This window comes from Oncorhynchus tshawytscha, unplaced genomic scaffold, assembly GCF_018296145.1.
Source record: "Oncorhynchus tshawytscha isolate Ot180627B unplaced genomic scaffold, Otsh_v2.0 Un_contig_3602_pilon_pilon, whole genome shotgun sequence".
Classification (NCBI taxonomy): Eukaryota; Metazoa; Chordata; class Actinopteri; order Salmoniformes; family Salmonidae; genus Oncorhynchus; species Oncorhynchus tshawytscha.
Genome location: NW_024609728.1, coordinates 78693 through 96495, shown reverse-complemented (window position 1 = coordinate 96495; position 17803 = coordinate 78693). Strand labels below are relative to the sequence as shown.

Here is a 17803-nt window from a genome sequence, read left to right as displayed (position 1 = left end):
AGAGAGAGTTGAGTCTGTATGTTGGCAGCAGCCTCTCCATGTTAGTGATGGCTGTTTAACAGTCTGATGGATTGGAGACAGAGAGAGTTGAGTCTGTATGTTGGCAGCAGCCTCTCCATGTTAGTGATGGCTGTTAACAGTCTGATGGCTTGGAGACAGAGAGAGTTGAGTCTGTATGTTGGCAGCAGCCTCTCCATGTTAGTGATGGCTGTTTAACAGTCTGATGGCTTGGAGACAGAGAGAGTTGAGTCTGTATGTTGGGAGCAGCCTCTCCATGTTAGTGGTGGCTGTTTAACAGTCTGATGGCTTGGAGACAGAGAGAGTTGAGTCTGTATGTTGGGAGCAGCCTCTCTATGTTAGTGATGGCTGTTTAACAGTCTGATGGCTTGGAGACAGAGAGAGTTGAGTCTGTATGTTGGCAGCAGCCTCTCCATGTTAGTGATGGCTGTTAACAGTCTGATGGCTTGGAGACAGAGAGAGTTGAGTCTCTATGTTGGCAGCAGCCTCTCTATGTTAGTGATGGCTGTTAACAGTCTGATGGCTTGGAGACAGAGAGAGTTGAGTCTGTATGTTGGCAGCAGCCTCTCTATGTTAGTGGTGGCTGTTTAACAGTCTGATGGATTGGAGACAGAGAGAGTTGAGTCTGTATGTTGGGAGCAGCCTCTCTATGTTAGTGATGGCTGTTTAACAGTCTGATGGCTTGGAGACAGAGAGAGTTGAGTCTGTATGTTGGCAGCAGCCTCTCCATGTTAGTGATGGCTGTTAACAGTCTGATGGCTTGGAGACAGAGAGAGTTGAGTCTGTATGTTGGGAGCAGCCTCTCCATGTTAGTGGTGGCTGTTTAACAGTCTGATGGCTTGGAGACAGAGAGAGTTGAGTCTGTATGTTGGGAGCAGCCTCTCTATGTTAGTGATGGCTGTTAACAGTCTGATGGCTTGGAGACAGAGAGAGTTGAGTCTGTATGTTGGCAGCAGCCTCTCCATGTTAGTGATGGCTGTTAACAGTCTGATGGCTTGGAGACAGAGAGAGTTGAGTCTGTATGTTGGGAGCAGCCTCTCCATGTTAGTGGTGGCTGTTTAACAGTCTGATGGCTTGGAGACAGAGAGAGTTGAGTCTGTATGTTGGGAGCAGCCTCTCTATGTTAGTGGTGGCTGTTTAACAGTCTGATGGCTTGGAGACAGAGAGAGTTGAGTCTGTATGTTGGGAGCAGCCTCTCTATGTTAGTGATGGCTGTTAACAGTCTGATGGCTTGGAGACAGAGAGAGTTGAGTCTGTATGTTGGCAGCAGCCTCTCTATGTTAGTGATGGCTGTTAACAGTCTGATGGCTTGGAGACAGAGAGAGTTGAGTCTGTATGTTGGGAGCAGCCTCTCCATGTTAGTGGTGGCTGTTTAACAGTCTGATGGCTTGGAGACAGAGAGAGTTGAGTCTGTATGTTGGCAGCAGCCTCTCCATGTTAGTGATGGTTGTTTAACAGTCTGATGGCTTTGAGATAGAAGCTGTTTTTCAGTCTCTCGGTCCCAACTTTGATGCACCTGTACTGACCTCGCCTTCTGGATGATAGCGGGGTGAACAGGCAGTGGCTCGGCTGGTTGTTGTCCTTGATGATCTTTATGGCCTTCCTGTGACATCGGGTGGTGTAGGTGTCCTGGAGGTTAGGGAGTTTGCCCCTGGTGATACGTTGTGCAGACCTCACTACCCTCTGGAGAGCCTTACGGTTGTGGGCGGAGCAGTTGCCGTACCAGGCGGTGATGCAGCCCGACAGGATGCTCTCGATTGCGCATCTGTAAAAGTTTGAGTGTTTTTGATGACAATCCACATTTCTTCAGCCTCCTGAGGTTCTTCACCACATCGTCTGTGTGGGTGGACCATTTCAGTTTGTCCGTGATGTGTACGCCGAGGAACTTAACTTTCCATCTTCTCCGCTACTGTCCTGTCGATGTGGATAGGGGGGTGCTCCCTCTGCTGTTTCCTGAAGTCCACGATCATCTCCTTTGTTTTGTTGACGTTGAGTGTGAGGTTATTTTCCTGGCACCACACTCCGAGGGCCCTCACATCCTCCCTGTAGGCCGTCTCGTCGTTGTTGGTAATCAAGCCTACCACTGTAGTGTCGTCTGCAAAGTTGATGATTGAGTTGGAAGTGGCCACGCAGTCATGGGTGAACAGGGAGTACAGAAAAGGGCTGAGAACGCACCCTTGTGGGGCCCCCAGTGGGGTGCATTCTCAGCCCTCTCCTGTACTCATCATGAGGCTAATGGTGACGTTAAATGGGGGGCCCGAGTGGGGCAGCGGTCTAAGGCACTGCATTGTAGTGCTAGAGGCGTCACTACAGACCCTGGTTCAGTGGTCTAAGGCACTGCATCTCAGTGCTAGAGGCGTCACTACAGACCCTGGTTCAGCGGTCTAAGGCACTGCATTGTAGTGCTAGAGGCGTCACTACAGACTCGGGTTCACACAATTGGCCCAGCATCGTCCGGGTTAGGGGAGGGTTTGACCGGGGTAGGCCGTCATTGTAAATAAGAATTTGTTCTTAACTGACTTGCCTAGTTAAATAAAGGTTAAATAATAAAACATAAAAAATTATTACAGAGTTTAATGGTTGTGAGGAGAAAACTGAGGATGGATCAACAGCATTGTTACTCCAGATTAGTAACCTAATTGACAGAGTGAAAAGAAGGAAGCCTGTACAGAATAAAAATATTCCACAACATGCATCCTGTTTACAACAAGGCACTAAAGTAAAGCTGCAAAAAAATGTGGCAAAGCAATTAACTTCTTGTGTGAATATGAAGTGTTATGTTTGGGGCAAATCCAACACTTTACTGAGTACCGCTCTCCAGATGTTCCAGGATAGTGTTGGCTGCATCAGGTGGTGGTGGCTGCATCAGGTGGTGGTGGCTGCATCAGGTGGTGGCTGCATCAGGTGGTGGTAGCTGCATCAGGTGGTGGTGGCTGCATCAGGTGGTGGTGGCTGCATCAGGTGGTGATGGCTGCATCAGGTGGTGGTGGCTGCATCAGGTGGTGGTGGCTGCATCAGGTGGTGGTGGCTGCATCAGGTGGTGGTGGCTGCATCAGGTGGTGGTGGCTGCATCAGGTGGTGGTGGCTGCATCAGGTGGTGATGGCTGCATCAGGTGGTGGTGGCTGCATCAGGTGGTGGTGGCTGCATCAGGTGGTGGTAGCTGCATCAGGTGGTGGTAGCTGCATCAGGTGGTGGTGGCTGCATCAGGTGGTGGTGGCTGCATCAGGTGGTGGTGGCTGCATCAGGTGGTGGTGGCTGCATCAGGTGGTGGTGGCTGCATCAGGTGGTGATGGCTGCATCAGGTGGTGGTGGCTGCATCAGGTGGTGGCTGCATCAGGTGGTGGCTGCATCAGGTGGTGGCTGCATCAGGTGGTGGTGGCTGCATCAGGTGGTGGTGGCTGCATCAGGTGGTGTTGGCTGCATCAGGTGGTGGTGGCTGCATCAGGTGTTGGCTGCATCAGGTGGTGGTGGCTGCATCAGGTGGTGATGGCTGCATCAGGTGGTGGTGGCTGCATCAGGTGGTGGTGGCTGCATCAGGTGGTGGTGGCTGCATCAGGTGGTGATGGCTGTATCAGGTGGTGTTGGCTGCATCAGGTGGTGGTGGCTGCATCAGGTGGTGGTAGCTGCATCAGGTGGTGGTGGCTGCATCAGGTGGTGGTGGCTGCATCAGGTGGTGGTGGCTGCATCAGGTGGTGATGGCTGCATCAGGTGGTGATGGCTGCATCAGGTGTTGGCTGCATCAAGTGGTGATGGCTGCATCAGGTGGTGGTAGCTGCATTAGGTGGTGGTGGCTGCATCAGGTGGTGGTGGCTGCATCAGGTGGTGGTGGCTGCATCAGGTGGTGGTAGCTGCATCAGGTGGTGGTAGCTGCATCAGGTGGTGGTGGCTGCATCAGGTGGTGGTGGCTGCATCAGGTGGTGGTGGCTGCATCAGGTGGTGGTGGCTGCATCAGGTGGTGGTGGCTGCATCAGGTGGTGGTGGCTGCATCAGGTGGGGGCTGTATCAGGTGTTGGCTGCGTCAGGTGGTGGTGGCTGCATCAGGTGGTGGTGGCTGAATCAGGTGGTGGTGGCTGAATCAGGTGGTGGCTGAATCAGGTGGTGGCTGAATCAGGTGGTGGCTGCATCAGGTGGTGGTAGCTGCATCAGGTGGTGGTAGCTGCATCAGGTGGTGGTAGCTGCATCAGGTGGTGGTAGCTGCATCAGGTGGTGGTGGCTGAATCAGGTGGTGGCTGCATCAGGTGGTGGTGGCTGCATCAGTTGGTAGCTGCATCAGGTGGTGGTAGCTGCATCAGGTGACGGCTGCATCAGGTGGCGGCTGCATCAGGTGGTGGTGGTTGCATCAGGTGGTGGTAGCTGCATCAGGTGACGGCTGCATCAGGTGGTGGCTGAATCAGGTGGTGGTGGCTGCATCAGGTGGTGGTGGCTGCATCAGGTGGTGGTGGCTGCATCATGTGGTGGCTGCATCAGGTGGTGGCTGCATCAGGTGGTGGCTGCATCAGGTGGTGGCTGCATCAGGTGGTGGCTGCATCAGGTGGTGGCTGCATCAGGTGGTGGCTGCATCAGGTGGTGGCTGCATCAGGTGGTGGCTGCATCAGGTGGTGGCTGCATCAGGTGGTGGCTGCATCAGGTGGTGGTGGCTGCGTCAGGTGGTGGTGGCTGCATCAGGTGGTGGTGGCTGCATCAGGTGGTGGTGGCTGCATCAGGTGGTGGTAGCTGCATCAGGTGGTGGTAGCTGCATCAGGTGGTGGTGGCTGCATCAGGTGGTGGTAGCTGCATCAGGGGTGGTGGCTGCATCAGGTGGTGGCTGCATCAGGTGGTGGCTGCGTCAGGTGGTGGTTGCTGCATCAGGTGGTGACTGCATCAGGTGGTGGCTGCATCAGGGGTGGTGGCTGCATCAGGTGGTGGTGGCTGCATCAGGTGGTGGTGGCTGCATCAGGTGGTGGCTGCATCAGGTTGTGGTGGCTGCATCAGGTGGTGGTGGCTGCGTCAGGTGGTGGTGGCTGCGTCAGGTGGTGGTGGCTGCGTCAGGTTGTGGTGGTTGCATCAGGTTGTGGTGGCTGCATCAGGTGGTGGTGGCTGCATCAGGTGGTGGTGGCTGCATCAGGTGGTGGTGTCTGCGTCAGGTGATGGTGGCTGCATCAGGTGGTGGTGGCTGCATCAGGTGGTGGTAGCTGCATCAGGTGGTGGTAGCTGCATCAGGTGGTGGTGGCTGCATCAGGTGGTGGTAGCTGCATCAGGTGGTGACTACATCAGGGGGTGGTGGCTGCATCAGGGGGTGGTGGCTGCATCAGGTGGTGGCTGCATCAGGTGGTGGTTGCTGCATCAGGTGGTGACTGCATCAGGTGGTGGCTGCATCAGGAGGTGGTGGCTGCATCAGGTGGTGGCTGCGTCAGGTGGTGGTTGCTGCATCAGGTGGTGGCTGGATCAGGTGGTGGTGGTTGCATCAGGTGGTGGTGGCTGCATCAGGTGGCTGCATCAGGTGGTGGCTGCATCAGGTGGTGGTGGCTGCATCAGGTGGTGGTGGCTGCATCAGTTGGTGGTGGCTGCATCAGGTGGTGGCTGCATCAGGTGGTGGTGGCTGCATCAGGTGGTGGTGGCTGCATCAGGTGGTGGTGGCTGCATCAGGTGGTGGTGGCTGCATCAGGTGGTGGTGGCTGCATCAGGTGGTGGTGACTGCATCAGGTGGTGGTGACTGCATCAGGTGGTGATGGCTGCATCAGGTGGTGGTGACTGCATCAGGTGGTGGTGGTGGCTGCATCAGGTGGTGGTGGTGGCTGCATCAGGTGGTGGTGGCTGCATCAGGTGGTGGTGGCTGCATCAGGTGGTGGTGGCTGCATCAGGTGGTCGTGGCTTCATCAGGTGGTGGTGACTGCATCAGGTGGTGGTGGCTGCATCAGGTGGAGTGTTGCATCAGATTACCTTGCCTCCACAATCACCCGACCTCAACCTAATTGAGATGGTTTCAGATGAGTTGGACCACAGAGTGAAGGAAAAGCAGCCAACAAGTGCTCAGTATATGTGGGAACTGGTTCAAATTTATTCCAGGTGAAGCTGGTTGAGAGAATGCCAAGATAATGCAAAGCTGTCATCAAGGCAAAGGGTGGCTACTTTGAAGAATCTAAAATCAAAAATATTTTTAATTTGTTTAACACATTTTTGGTTACGACATGATTCCATATGTGTTATTTCATAGTTTTGATATATTCACTAATGTTCTACAATGTAGAAAATAGTAAAAATAAAGAAAAACCTTTGAATGAGAAGGCGTGTCCGACCCTTTGACTGGTACTATAGGTAAATAAAATATTTATTTTTCTTTTTCAATAAATTTGCAAGATTTTAAATAAATGTTTTTACTATGTCATTATTGTGTTTTGTGTGTAGATGGGTGAGAGAGAAAAACTCTTCTGGTGCAACATCCCAAAAAATCACAAAGTTTATCTAACTCTGAATCTATATTTTTGTAAAAACATGCTCTCTCTCTCTCCTTTCTCTCTCTCTCTCTCTCTCTCTCTCTCTCTCTCTCTCTCCTTCCCCTCTTTCTCCCTCTCTCTCTCTGCTCTTCTCTCTCTTCCTCTCTCTCTCACTCTCTCCTCTGTCTCTCTCTCTCTCTCCTTCTCTCTCTCTCACTCTCTCCTCTGTCTCTCTCTGCTCTTCTCTCTCTTCCTCTGTCTCTGCCTCTCTCTCTCTGTCTCTCTCTCTCTGTCTGTCTCTCTCTCTCTCTCTCTCTCTCTCTCTCTCTCTCTCTCTCTATCTTCCTCTGTCTCTCTCTCTCTCTCTCTCTCTCTCTCTTCCTCTCTCTCCCTCTCTCTCTCTCCTCTGTCTCTCTCTCTCTCTCTCTCTCTCTCTCTCTCTCTCACACTCTCACTCTCTCCTCTGTCTTTCTCTCTCTCTCTCTCTCTCTCTCTTTCTAGAAACCTATCCAAGAACCCTCTAACCACCTTGTCCTGGCAACTGTTCCAGAACCTGCAACTTTCCGAGCTGTAAGTTACATTCTCATTCAAGCTAAAGTGTGTGTGTGTGTGTTTCAGAACCTGCACACAGCAAAACAACCACGTAAAACACAACACACTATCTGTGTGAGTCTCAAACAGCATCTTGTTCTATATATAGTCCCATAGGGCTCTGGTCTAAAGTAGTGCACTACATAGGGAATAGGGTGTCATTTGGGACCTACCGGCGGTGTCATGGCACTGTGATCTGGAAGTCAGTTACCAGCATAATTAAGACACTGCAGAGAGTTAGAGGCAGTCTGACCTCATTGTCCTGTTAGTTATGAATATTGCAGTAAAAGTCAGGCGCAATCTGATGCTCCTTCAGCACCACTAGTAGAATATTACAGTCCGGTCCAGTCTGGTCCAGTCTGATGCTCCTTCAGCACCACCAGTAGAATATTACAGTCTGGTCCAGTCTGGTCCAGTCTGATGCTCTTTCAGCACCAACAGTAGAATATTACAGTCCGGTCCAGTCTGGTCCAGTCTGATGCTCTTTCAGCACCGCCAGTAGAATATTACAGTCTGGTCCAGTCTGATGCTCCTTCAGCACCACCAGTAGAATATTACAGTCTGGTCCAGTCTGATGCTCTTTCAGCACCAACAGTAGAATATTACAGTCTGGTCCAGTCTGATGCTCCTTCAGCACCACCAGTAGAATATTACAGTCTGGTCCAGTCTGATGCTCTTTCAGCACCACCAGTAGAATATTACAGTCTGGTCCAGTCTGATGCTCTTTCAGCACCAACAGTAGAATATTACAGTCTGGTCCAGTCTGATGCTCTTTCTGCACCACCAGTAGAATATTACAGTCTGGTCCAGTCTGTTCCAGTCTGATGCTCTTTCAGCACCAACAGTAGAATATTACAGTCTGGTCCAGTCTGGTCCAGTCTGATGCTCCTTCAGCCCCGCCAGGAGAATATTACAGTCTGGTCCAGTCTGATGCTCTTTCAGCACCACCAGTAGAATATTACAGTCTGGTCCAGTCTGATGCTCCTTCAGCACCACCAGTAGAATATTACAGTCTGGTCCAGTCTGGTCCAGTCTGATGCTCCTTCAGCACCACCAGTATAATATTACAGTCTGGTCCTGTCTGGTCCAGTCTGATGCTCCTTCAGCACCACCAGTAGAATATTACAGTCTGGTCCAGTCTGGTCCAGTCTGATGCTCCTTCAGCACCACCAGTAGAATATTACAGTCTGGTCCAGTCTGATGCTCTTTCTGCACCACCAGTAGAATATTACAGTCCGGTCCAGTCTGATGCTCTTTCAGCACCAACAGTAGAATATTACAGTCTGGTCCAGTCTGATGCTCTTTCAGCACTGCCAGTAGAATATTACAGTCCTCCCCCTCCTCATCTCAGGGAAGGTCTGCCTCCCTGTTTCCTCCCCCTCCTCATCTCAGGGAAGGTCTGCCTCCCTGTTTCCTCCCCCTGCTCATCTCAGGGAAGGTCTGCCTGCCTGTTTCCTCTCCCTCCTCATCTCAGGGAAGGTCTGCCTCCCTGTTTCCTCCCCCTCCTCATCTCAGGGAAGGTCTGCCTCCCTGTTTCCTCCCCCTCCTCATCTCAGGGAAGGTCTGCCTCCCTGTTTCCTCCCCCTCCTCATCTCAGGGAAGGTCTGCTCCCCTGTTTCCTCCCCCTCCTCATCTCAGGGAAGGTCTCCCCTCTGTTTCCTCTCCTCTCCTCCTCATCTCAGGGAAGGTCTGCCTCCCTGTTTCCTCTCCTCTCCCTCCTCATCTCAGGGAAGGTCTGCCTGCCTGTTTCCTCCCCCTGCTCATCTCAGGGAAGGTCTGCCTCCCTGTTTCCTCCCCCTCCTCATCTCAGGGAAGGTCTCCCTCCCTGTTTCCTCTCCTGCCCCGCCTCATCCCATTCCTCGTCAAAGAGGTTCCCAATCAACATGTTGAACTGCCTGAGAGGCAGCAGTACATCCTGTTGGAGGGAACTCTTTATATTGCTCCATAGATGGGGTACAGACAAACTAAAAGCTGCTGTACCTAACTCTGAGGAGACCCAAGGGATTTCCATCCCTGAGACCAGGTAACTTGGAATTCCATGTGGGACACATTCCGCCATGTTTAATACAGTTATGTTTACTCAGCAGATAATTATCAAACCCAGTCAAATTGGAAAAAAACATTACAGATTATCTTTGTTTTACAATTTTTCTCAGCAATTCAGTACCCTGATCTTTTGTCATTCTAGTGAAAGAGGCCCAATGTGATGTTGAACAATGATGTGATGCTGAACAATGTAGTCTGACTCCATATTATGCTTCACTGCTTGGGATACAGAGGAAACAGAGGAAACAGATGGTGTTTTTGTCTCTCTGGGCCCTGCAGTGGAGCTACAGTAGCCAGCTTGGCCTTCCAGAACTGCTGCACAGCCAGCCTAACCCTTCTCTTGGGAAGCAGCCCTAATGTATTACAGTGGTGGGTTATACATGATAAATGATCCATCTGCTGTAGTTTCTCTGAGGGGATATGATGGGAGACCATTTGAGAAAGGCTGGGTCACTTCAGACCACATTTTCATTCTTCAGCAGCTACTGTAAATCCATCTGCTAGAAGCTGTCTGTCTGTCTGTCTGTCTGTCTGTCTGTCTGTCTGTCTGTCTGTCTGTCTGTCTGTCTGTCTGTCTGTCTGTCTGTCTGTCTGTCTGTCTCCGTCTGTCTCTGTCTGTCTGTCTGTCTCCGTCTGTCTCTGTCTGTCTGTCTGTCTGTCTGTCTGTCTGTCTGTCTGTCTGTCTGTCTCTGTCTGTCTGTCTGTCTGTCTGTCTGTCTGTCTGTCTGTCTGTCTGTCTGTCTGTCTGTCTGTCTGTCTGTCTGTCTGTCTGTCTGTCTGTCTGTCTGTCTGTCTGTCTGTCTGTCTGTGTTTGTGAGCTTCCTCTTTAATCCTGGCTTCCTCTATTGAAGCTCATAGCTTCCTCTTTAATCCTGGCTTCCTCTATTGAAGCTCTTAGCTTCCTCTTTAATCCTGGCCTCCTCTATTGAAGCTCATAGCTTCCTCTTTAATCCTGGCTTCCTCTATTGAAGATCAGAGCTTCCTCTTTAATCCTGGCTTCCTCTATTGAAGCTCTTAGCTTCCTCTTTAATCCTGGCCTCCTCTATTGAAGCTCATAGCTTCCTCTTTAATCCTGGCTTCCTCTATTGAAGGTCAGAGCTTCCTCTTTAATCCTGGCTTCCTCTATTGAAGATCAGAGCTTCCTCTTTAATCCTGGCCTCCTCTATTGAAGATCAGAGCTTCCTCTTTAATCCTGGCTTCCTCTATTGAAGACCAGAGCTTCCTCTTTAATCCTGGCTTCCTCTATTGAAGCTCTTAGCTTCCTCTTTAATCCTGGCCTCCTCTATTGAAGCTCATAGCTTCCTCTTTAATCCTGGCCTCCTCTATTGAAGATCAGAGCTTCCTCTTTAATCCTGGCTTCCTCTATTGAAGATCAGAGCTTCCTCTTTAATCCTGGCTTCCTCTATTGAAGCTCATAGCTTCCTCTTTAATCCTGGCTTCCTCTATTGAAGCTCATAGCTTCCTCTTTAATCCTGGCTTCCTCTATTGAAGATCAGAGCTTCCTCTTTAATCCTGGCTTCCTCTATTGAAGCTCATAGCTTCCTCTTTAATCCTGGCTTCCTCTATTGAAGATCAGAGCTTCCTCTTTAATCCTGGCTTCCTCTATTGAAGCTCATAGCTTCCTCTTTAATCCTGGCTTCCTCTATTGAAGATCAGAGCTTCCTCTTTAATCCTTCCTCTATTGAAATGTAGAGCTTCACATATTCAAACATTGGTGCTTCTCTGTGAGTGGATTTTCTCCTGACTGGAATAGTCTGATCAAACCTGCAGTCCTTTGATAGGCCTTGGTTTAGATGACAGAGAATTAGACAGTAAAGACTGCAGTCCTTTTGATAGGCCTTGGTTTAGATGACAGAGAATTAGACAGTAAAGACTGCAGTCCTTTGATAGGCCTTGGTTTAGATGACAGAGAATTAGACAGTAAAGACTGCAGTCCTTTTGATAGGCCTTGGTTTAGATGACAGAGAATTAGACAGTAAAGACTGCAGTCCTTTTGATAGGCCTTGGTTTAGATGACAGAGAATTAGACAGTAAAGACTGCAGTCCTTTTGATAGGCCTTGGTTTAGATGACAGAGAATTAGACAGTAAAGACTACAGCCCTTTGGTTTAGATGGGGCGGCAGGGTATCCTAGTGGTTAGAGCGTTGGACTAGTAACCGAAAGGTTGCAAGTTCAAATCCCCGAGCTGACAAGGTACAAATCTGTCATTCTGCCCCTGAACAGGCAGTTAACCCACTGTTCATAGGCTGTCATTGAAAATAAGAATTTGTTCGTAAACTAGCTGTTTTCCTTCACTACAGTATAATCATCCCTCATATCTTAAACTAGCTGGTTTCCTGTTACAGTATAATCATCCCTCATATCTTAAACTAGCTGGTTTCCTGTTACAGTATAATCATCCCTCATATCTTAAACTAGGCTGGACGGTGTGGTGTTTGACTGGTTGTGGTGTGTTTCTATTTACAGGAGGCTGGACGGTGTGGTGTTTGACTGGTTGTGGTGTGTTTCTATTTACAGGAGGCTGGGCGGTGTTTGACTGGTTGTGGTGTGTTTCTATTTACAGGAGGCTGGACGGTGTTTGACTGGTTGTGGTGTGTTTCTATTTACAGGAGGCTGGACGGTGTTTGACTGGTTGTGGTGTGTTTCTATTTACAGGAGGCTGGACGGTGTGGTGTTTGACTGGTTGTGATGTGTTTCTATTTACAGGAGGCTGGACGGTGTTTGACTGGTTGTGGTGTGTTTCTATTTACAGGAGGCTGGACGGTGTGGTGTTTGACTGGTTGTGGTGTGTTTCTATTTACAGGAGGCTGGACGGTGTTTGACTGGTTGTGATGTGTTTCTATTTACAGGAGGCTGGACGGTGTGGTGTTTGACTGGTTGTGGTGTGTTTCTATTTACAGGAGGCTGGACGGTGTGGTGTTTGACTGGTTGTGATGTGTTTCTATTTACAGGAGGCTGGACGGTGTTTGACTGGTTGTGGTGTGTTTCTATTTACAGGAGGCTGGACGGTGTTTGACTGGTTGTGGTGTGTTTCTATTTACAGGAGGCTGGACGGTGTGGTGTTTGACTGGTTGTGATGTGTTTCTATTTACAGGAGGCTGGACGGTGTGGTGTTTGACTGGTTGTGACGTGTTTCTATTTACAGGAGGCTGGACGGTGTTTGACTGGTTGTGACGTGTTTCTATTTACAGGAGGCTGGACGGTGTGGTGTTTGACTGGTTGTGATGTGTTTCTATTTACAGGAGGCTGGACGGTGTTTGACTGGTTGTGGTGTGTTTCTATTTACAGGAGGCTGGACGGTGTGGTGTTTGACTGGTTGTGGTGTGTTTCTATTTACAGGAGGCTGGACGGTGTGGTGTTTGACTGGTTGTGGTGTGTTTCTATTTACAGGAGGCTGGGCGGTGTTTGACTGGTTGTGGTGTGTTTCTATTTACAGGAGGCTGGACGGTGTTTGACTGGTTGTGGTGTGTTTCTATTTACAGGAGGCTGGACGGTGTTTGACTGGTTGTGGTGTGTTTCTATTTACAGGAGGCTGGACGGTGTGGTGTTTGACTGGTTGTGATGTGTTTCTATTTACAGGAGGCTGGACGGTGTTTGACTGGTTGTGGTGTGTTTCTATTTACAGGAGGCTGGACGGTGTGGTGTTTGACTGGTTGTGGTGTGTTTCTATTTACAGGAGGCTGGACGGTGTTTGACTGGTTGTGATGTGTTTCTATTTACAGGAGGCTGGACGGTGTGGTGTTTGACTGGTTGTGGTGTGTTTCTATTTACAGGAGGCTGGACGGTGTGGTGTTTGACTGGTTGTGGTGTGTTTCTATTTACAGGAGGCTGGGCGGTGTTTGACTGGTTGTGGTGTGTTTCTATTTACAGGAGGCTGGACGGTGTTTGACTGGTTGTGGTGTGTTTCTATTTACAGGAGGCTGGACGGTGTTTGACTGGTTGTGGTGTGTTTCTATTTACAGGAGGCTGGACGGTGTGGTGTTTGACTGGTTGTGATGTGTTTCTATTTACAGGAGGCTGGACGGTGTTTGACTGGTTGTGGTGTGTTTCTATTTACAGGAGGCTGGACGGTGTGGTGTTTGACTGGTTGTGGTGTGTTTCTATTTACAGGAGGCTGGACGGTGTTTGACTGGTTGTGATGTGTTTCTATTTACAGGAGGCTGGGCGGTGTGGTGTTTGACTGGTTGTGGTGTGTTTCTATTTACAGGAGGCTGGACGGTGTTTGACTGGTTGTGATGTGTTTCTATTTACAGGAGGCTGGACGGTGTTTGACTGGTTGTGATGTGTTTCTATTTACAGGAGGCTGGACGGTGTGGTGTTTGACTGGTTGTGATGTGTTTCTATTTACAGGAGGCTGGACGGTGTTTGACTGGTTGTGGTGTGTTTCTATTTACAGGAGGCTGGACGGTGTTTGACTGGTTGTGATGTGTTTCTATTTACAGGAGGCTGGACGGTGTGGTGTTTGACTGGTTGTGATGTGTTTCTATTTACAGGAGGCTGGACGGTGTTTGACTGGTTGTGGTGTGTTTCTATTTACAGGAGGCTGGACGGTGTTTGACTGGTTGTGATGTGTTTCTATTTACAGGAGGCTGGACGGTGTTTGACTGGTTGTGATGTGTTTCTATTTACAGGAGGCTGGACGGTGTGGTGTTTGACTGGTTGTGGTGTGTTTCTATTTACAGGAGGCTGGACGGTGTGGTGTTTGACTGGTTGTGATGTGTTTCTATTTACAGGAGGCTGGACGGTGTGGTGTTTGACTGGTTGTGATGTGTTTCTATTTACAGGAGGCTGGACGGTGTGGTGTTTGACTGGTTGTGGTGTGTTTCTATTTACAGGAGGCTGGACGGTGTGGTGTTTGACTGGTTGTGGTGTGTTTCTATCTACAGGAGGCTGGACGGTGTGGTGTTTGACTGGTTGTGGTGTGTTTCTATTTACAGGAGGCTGGACGGTGTGGTGTTTGACTGTGGTTGTGATGTGTTTCTATTTACAGGAGGCTGGACGGTGTTTGACTGGTTGTGGTGTGTTTCTATTTACAGGAGGCTGGACGGTGTTTGACTGGTTGTGGTGTGTTTCTATTTACAGGAGGCTGGACGGTGTGGTGTTTGACTGGTTGTGATGTGTTTCTATTTACAGGAGGCTGGACGGTGTGGTGTTTGACTGGTTGTGACGTGTTTCTATTTACAGGAGGCTGGACGGTGTTTGACTGGTTGTGACGTGTTTCTATTTACAGGAGGCTGGACGGTGTGGTGTTTGACTGGTTGTGATGTGTTTCTATTTACAGGAGGCTGGGCGGTGTTTGACTGGTTGTGATGTGTTTCTATTTACAGGAGGCTGGACGGTGTGGTGTTTGACTGGTTGTGACGTGTTTCTATTTACAGGAGGCTGGACGGTGTGGTGTTTGACTGGTTGTGATGTGTTTCTATTTACAGGAGGCTGGACGGTGTGGTGTTTGACTGGTTGTGATGTGTTTCTATTTACAGGAGGCTGGACGGTGTTTGACTGGTTGTGGTGTGTTTCTATTTACAGGAGGCTGGACGGTGTTTGACTGGTTGTGATGTGTTTCTATTTACAGGAGGCTGGACGGTGTTTGACTGGTTGTGATGTGTTTCTATTTACAGGAGGCTGGACGGTGTGGTGTTTGACTGGTTGTGGTGTGTTTCTATTTACAGGAGGCTGGACGGTGTGGTGTTTGACTGGTTGTGATGTGTTTCTATTTACAGGAGGCTGGACGGTGTGGTGTTTGACTGGTTGTGATGTGTTTCTATTTACAGGAGGCTGGACGGTGTGGTGTTTGACTGGTTGTGGTGTGTTTCTATTTACAGGAGGCTGGACGGTGTGGTGTTTGACTGGTTGTGGTGTGTTTCTATCTACAGGAGGCTGGACGGTGTGGTGTTTGACTGGTTGTGGTGTGTTTCTATTTACAGGAGGCTGGACGGTGTGGTGTTTGACTGTGGTTGTGATGTGTTTCTATTTACAGGAGGCTGGACGGTGTTTGACTGGTTGTGGTGTGTTTCTATTTACAGGAGGCTGGACGGTGTTTGACTGGTTGTGGTGTGTTTCTATTTACAGGAGGCTGGACGGTGTGGTGTTTGACTGGTTGTGATGTGTTTCTATTTACAGGAGGCTGGACGGTGTGGTGTTTGACTGGTTGTGACGTGTTTCTATTTACAGGAGGCTGGACGGTGTTTGACTGGTTGTGACGTGTTTCTATTTACAGGAGGCTGGACGGTGTGGTGTTTGACTGGTTGTGATGTGTTTCTATTTACAGGAGGCTGGGCGGTGTTTGACTGGTTGTGATGTGTTTCTATTTACAGGAGGCTGGACGGTGTGGTGTTTGACTGGTTGTGACGTGTTTCTATTTACAGGAGGCTGGACGGTGTGGTGTTTGACTGGTTGTGATGTGTTTCTATTTACAGGAGGCTGGATGGTGTGGTGTTTGACTGGTTGTGGTGTGTTTCTATTTACAGGAGGCTGGACGGTGTGGTGTTTGACTGGTTGTGGTGTGTTTCTATTTACAGGAGGCTGGACGGTGTTTGACTGGTTGTGGTGTGTTTCTATTTACAGGAGGCTGGACGGTGTTTGACTGGTTGTGATGTGTTTCTATTTACAGGAGGCTGGACGGTGTTTGACTGGTTGTGGTGTGTTTCTATTTACAGGAGGCTGGACGGTGTTTGACTGGTTGTGGTGTGTTTCTATTTACAGGAGGCTGGACGGTGTTTGACTGGTTGTGGTGTGTTTCTATTTACAGGAGGCTGGACGGTGTGGTGTTTGACTGGTTGTGGTGTGTTTCTATTTACAGGAGGCTGGACGGTGTTTGACTGGTTGTGGTGTGTTTCTATTTACAGGAGGCTGGACGGTGTTTGACTGGTTGTGGTGTGTTTCTATTTACAGGAGGCTGGACGGTGTTTGACTGGTTGTGGTGTGTTTCTATTTACAGGAGGCTGGACGGTGTTGTGTTTGACTGGTTGTGGTGTGTTTCTATTTACAGGAGGCTGGACGGTGTTTGACTGGTTGTGATGTGTTTCTATTTACAGGAGGCTGGGCGGTGTGGTGTTTGACTGGTTGTGGTGTGTTTCTATTTACAGGAGGCTGGACGGTGTTTGACTGGTTGTGATGTGTTTCTATTTACAGGAGGCTGGACGGTGTTTGACTGGTTGTGATGTGTTTCTATTTACAGGAGGCTGGACGGTGTGGTGTTTGACTGGTTGTGATGTGTTTCTATTTACAGGAGGCTGGACGGTGTTTGACTGGTTGTGGTGTGTTTCTATTTACAGGAGGCTGGACGGTGTTTGACTGGTTGTGATGTGTTTCTATTTACAGGAGGCTGGACGGTGTGGTGTTTGACTGGTTGTGATGTGTTTCTATTTACAGGAGGCTGGACGGTGTTTGACTGGTTGTGGTGTGTTTCTATTTACAGGAGGCTGGACGGTGTTTGACTGGTTGTGATGTGTTTCTATTTACAGGAGGCTGGACGGTGTTTGACTGGTTGTGATGTGTTTCTATTTACAGGAGGCTGGACGGTGTGGTGTTTGACTGGTTGTGGTGTGTTTCTATTTACAGGAGGCTGGACGGTGTGGTGTTTGACTGGTTGTGATGTGTTTCTATTTACAGGAGGCTGGACGGTGTGGTGTTTGACTGGTTGTGATGTGTTTCTATTTACAGGAGGCTGGACGGTGTGGTGTTTGACTGGTTGTGGTGTGTTTCTATTTACAGGAGGCTGGACGGTGTGGTGTTTGACTGGTTGTGGTGTGTTTCTATCTACAGGAGGCTGGACGGTGTGGTGTTTGACTGGTTGTGGTGTGTTTCTATTTACAGGAGGCTGGACGGTGTGGTGTTTGACTGGTTGTGGTGTGTTTCTATTTACAGGAGGCTGGACGGTGTTTGACTGGTTGTGATGTGTTTCTATTTACAGGAGGCTGGACGGTGTGGTGTTTGACTGGTTGTGATGTGTTTCTATTTACAGGAGGCTGGACGGTGTTTGACTGGTTGTGGTGTGTTTCTATTTACAGGAGGCTGGACGGTGTTTGACTGGTTGTGATGTGTTTCTATTTACAGGAGGCTGGACGGTGTTTGACTGGTTGTGATGTGTTTCTATTTACAGGAGGCTGGACGGTGTGGTGTTTGACTGGTTGTGGTGTGTTTCTATTTACAGGAGGCTGGACGGTGTGGTGTTTGACTGGTTGTGATGTGTTTCTATTTACAGGAGGCTGGACGGTGTGGTGTTTGACTGGTTGTGATGTGTTTCTATTTACAGGAGGCTGGACGGTGTGGTGTTTGACTGGTTGTGGTGTGTTTCTATTTACAGGAGGCTGGACGGTGTGGTGTTTGACTGGTTGTGGTGTGTTTCTATCTACAGGAGGCTGGACGGTGTGGTGTTTGACTGGTTGTGGTGTGTTTCTATTTACAGGAGGCTGGACGGTGTGGTGTTTGACTGTGGTTGTGATGTGTTTCTATTTACAGGAGGCTGGACGGTGTTTGACTGGTTGTGGTGTGTTTCTATTTACAGGAGGCTGGACGGTGTTTGACTGGTTGTGGTGTGTTTCTATTTACAGGAGGCTGGACGGTGTGGTGTTTGACTGGTTGTGATGTGTTTCTATTTACAGGAGGCTGGACGGTGTGGTGTTTGACTGGTTGTGACGTGTTTCTATTTACAGGAGGCTGGACGGTGTTTGACTGGTTGTGACGTGTTTCTATTTACAGGAGGCTGGACGGTGTGGTGTTTGACTGGTTGTGA

General features: G+C 49.5%; 1 protein-coding gene across 1 annotated transcript in view; it reads left to right on the top strand.

Annotated features, from left to right (window-relative positions):
* Nucleotides 1-17803, top strand: part of LOC121845658 (NT-3 growth factor receptor-like) — a 110326-nt gene that overhangs the window by 47358 nt on the left and 45165 nt on the right. The window contains exon 4 of the mRNA XM_042317330.1: nt 6934-7002. Within this exon, the coding sequence (XP_042173264.1) occupies nt 6934-7002 (69 nt within the window). The remainder of the gene's footprint in view (nt 1-6933; nt 7003-17803) is intronic.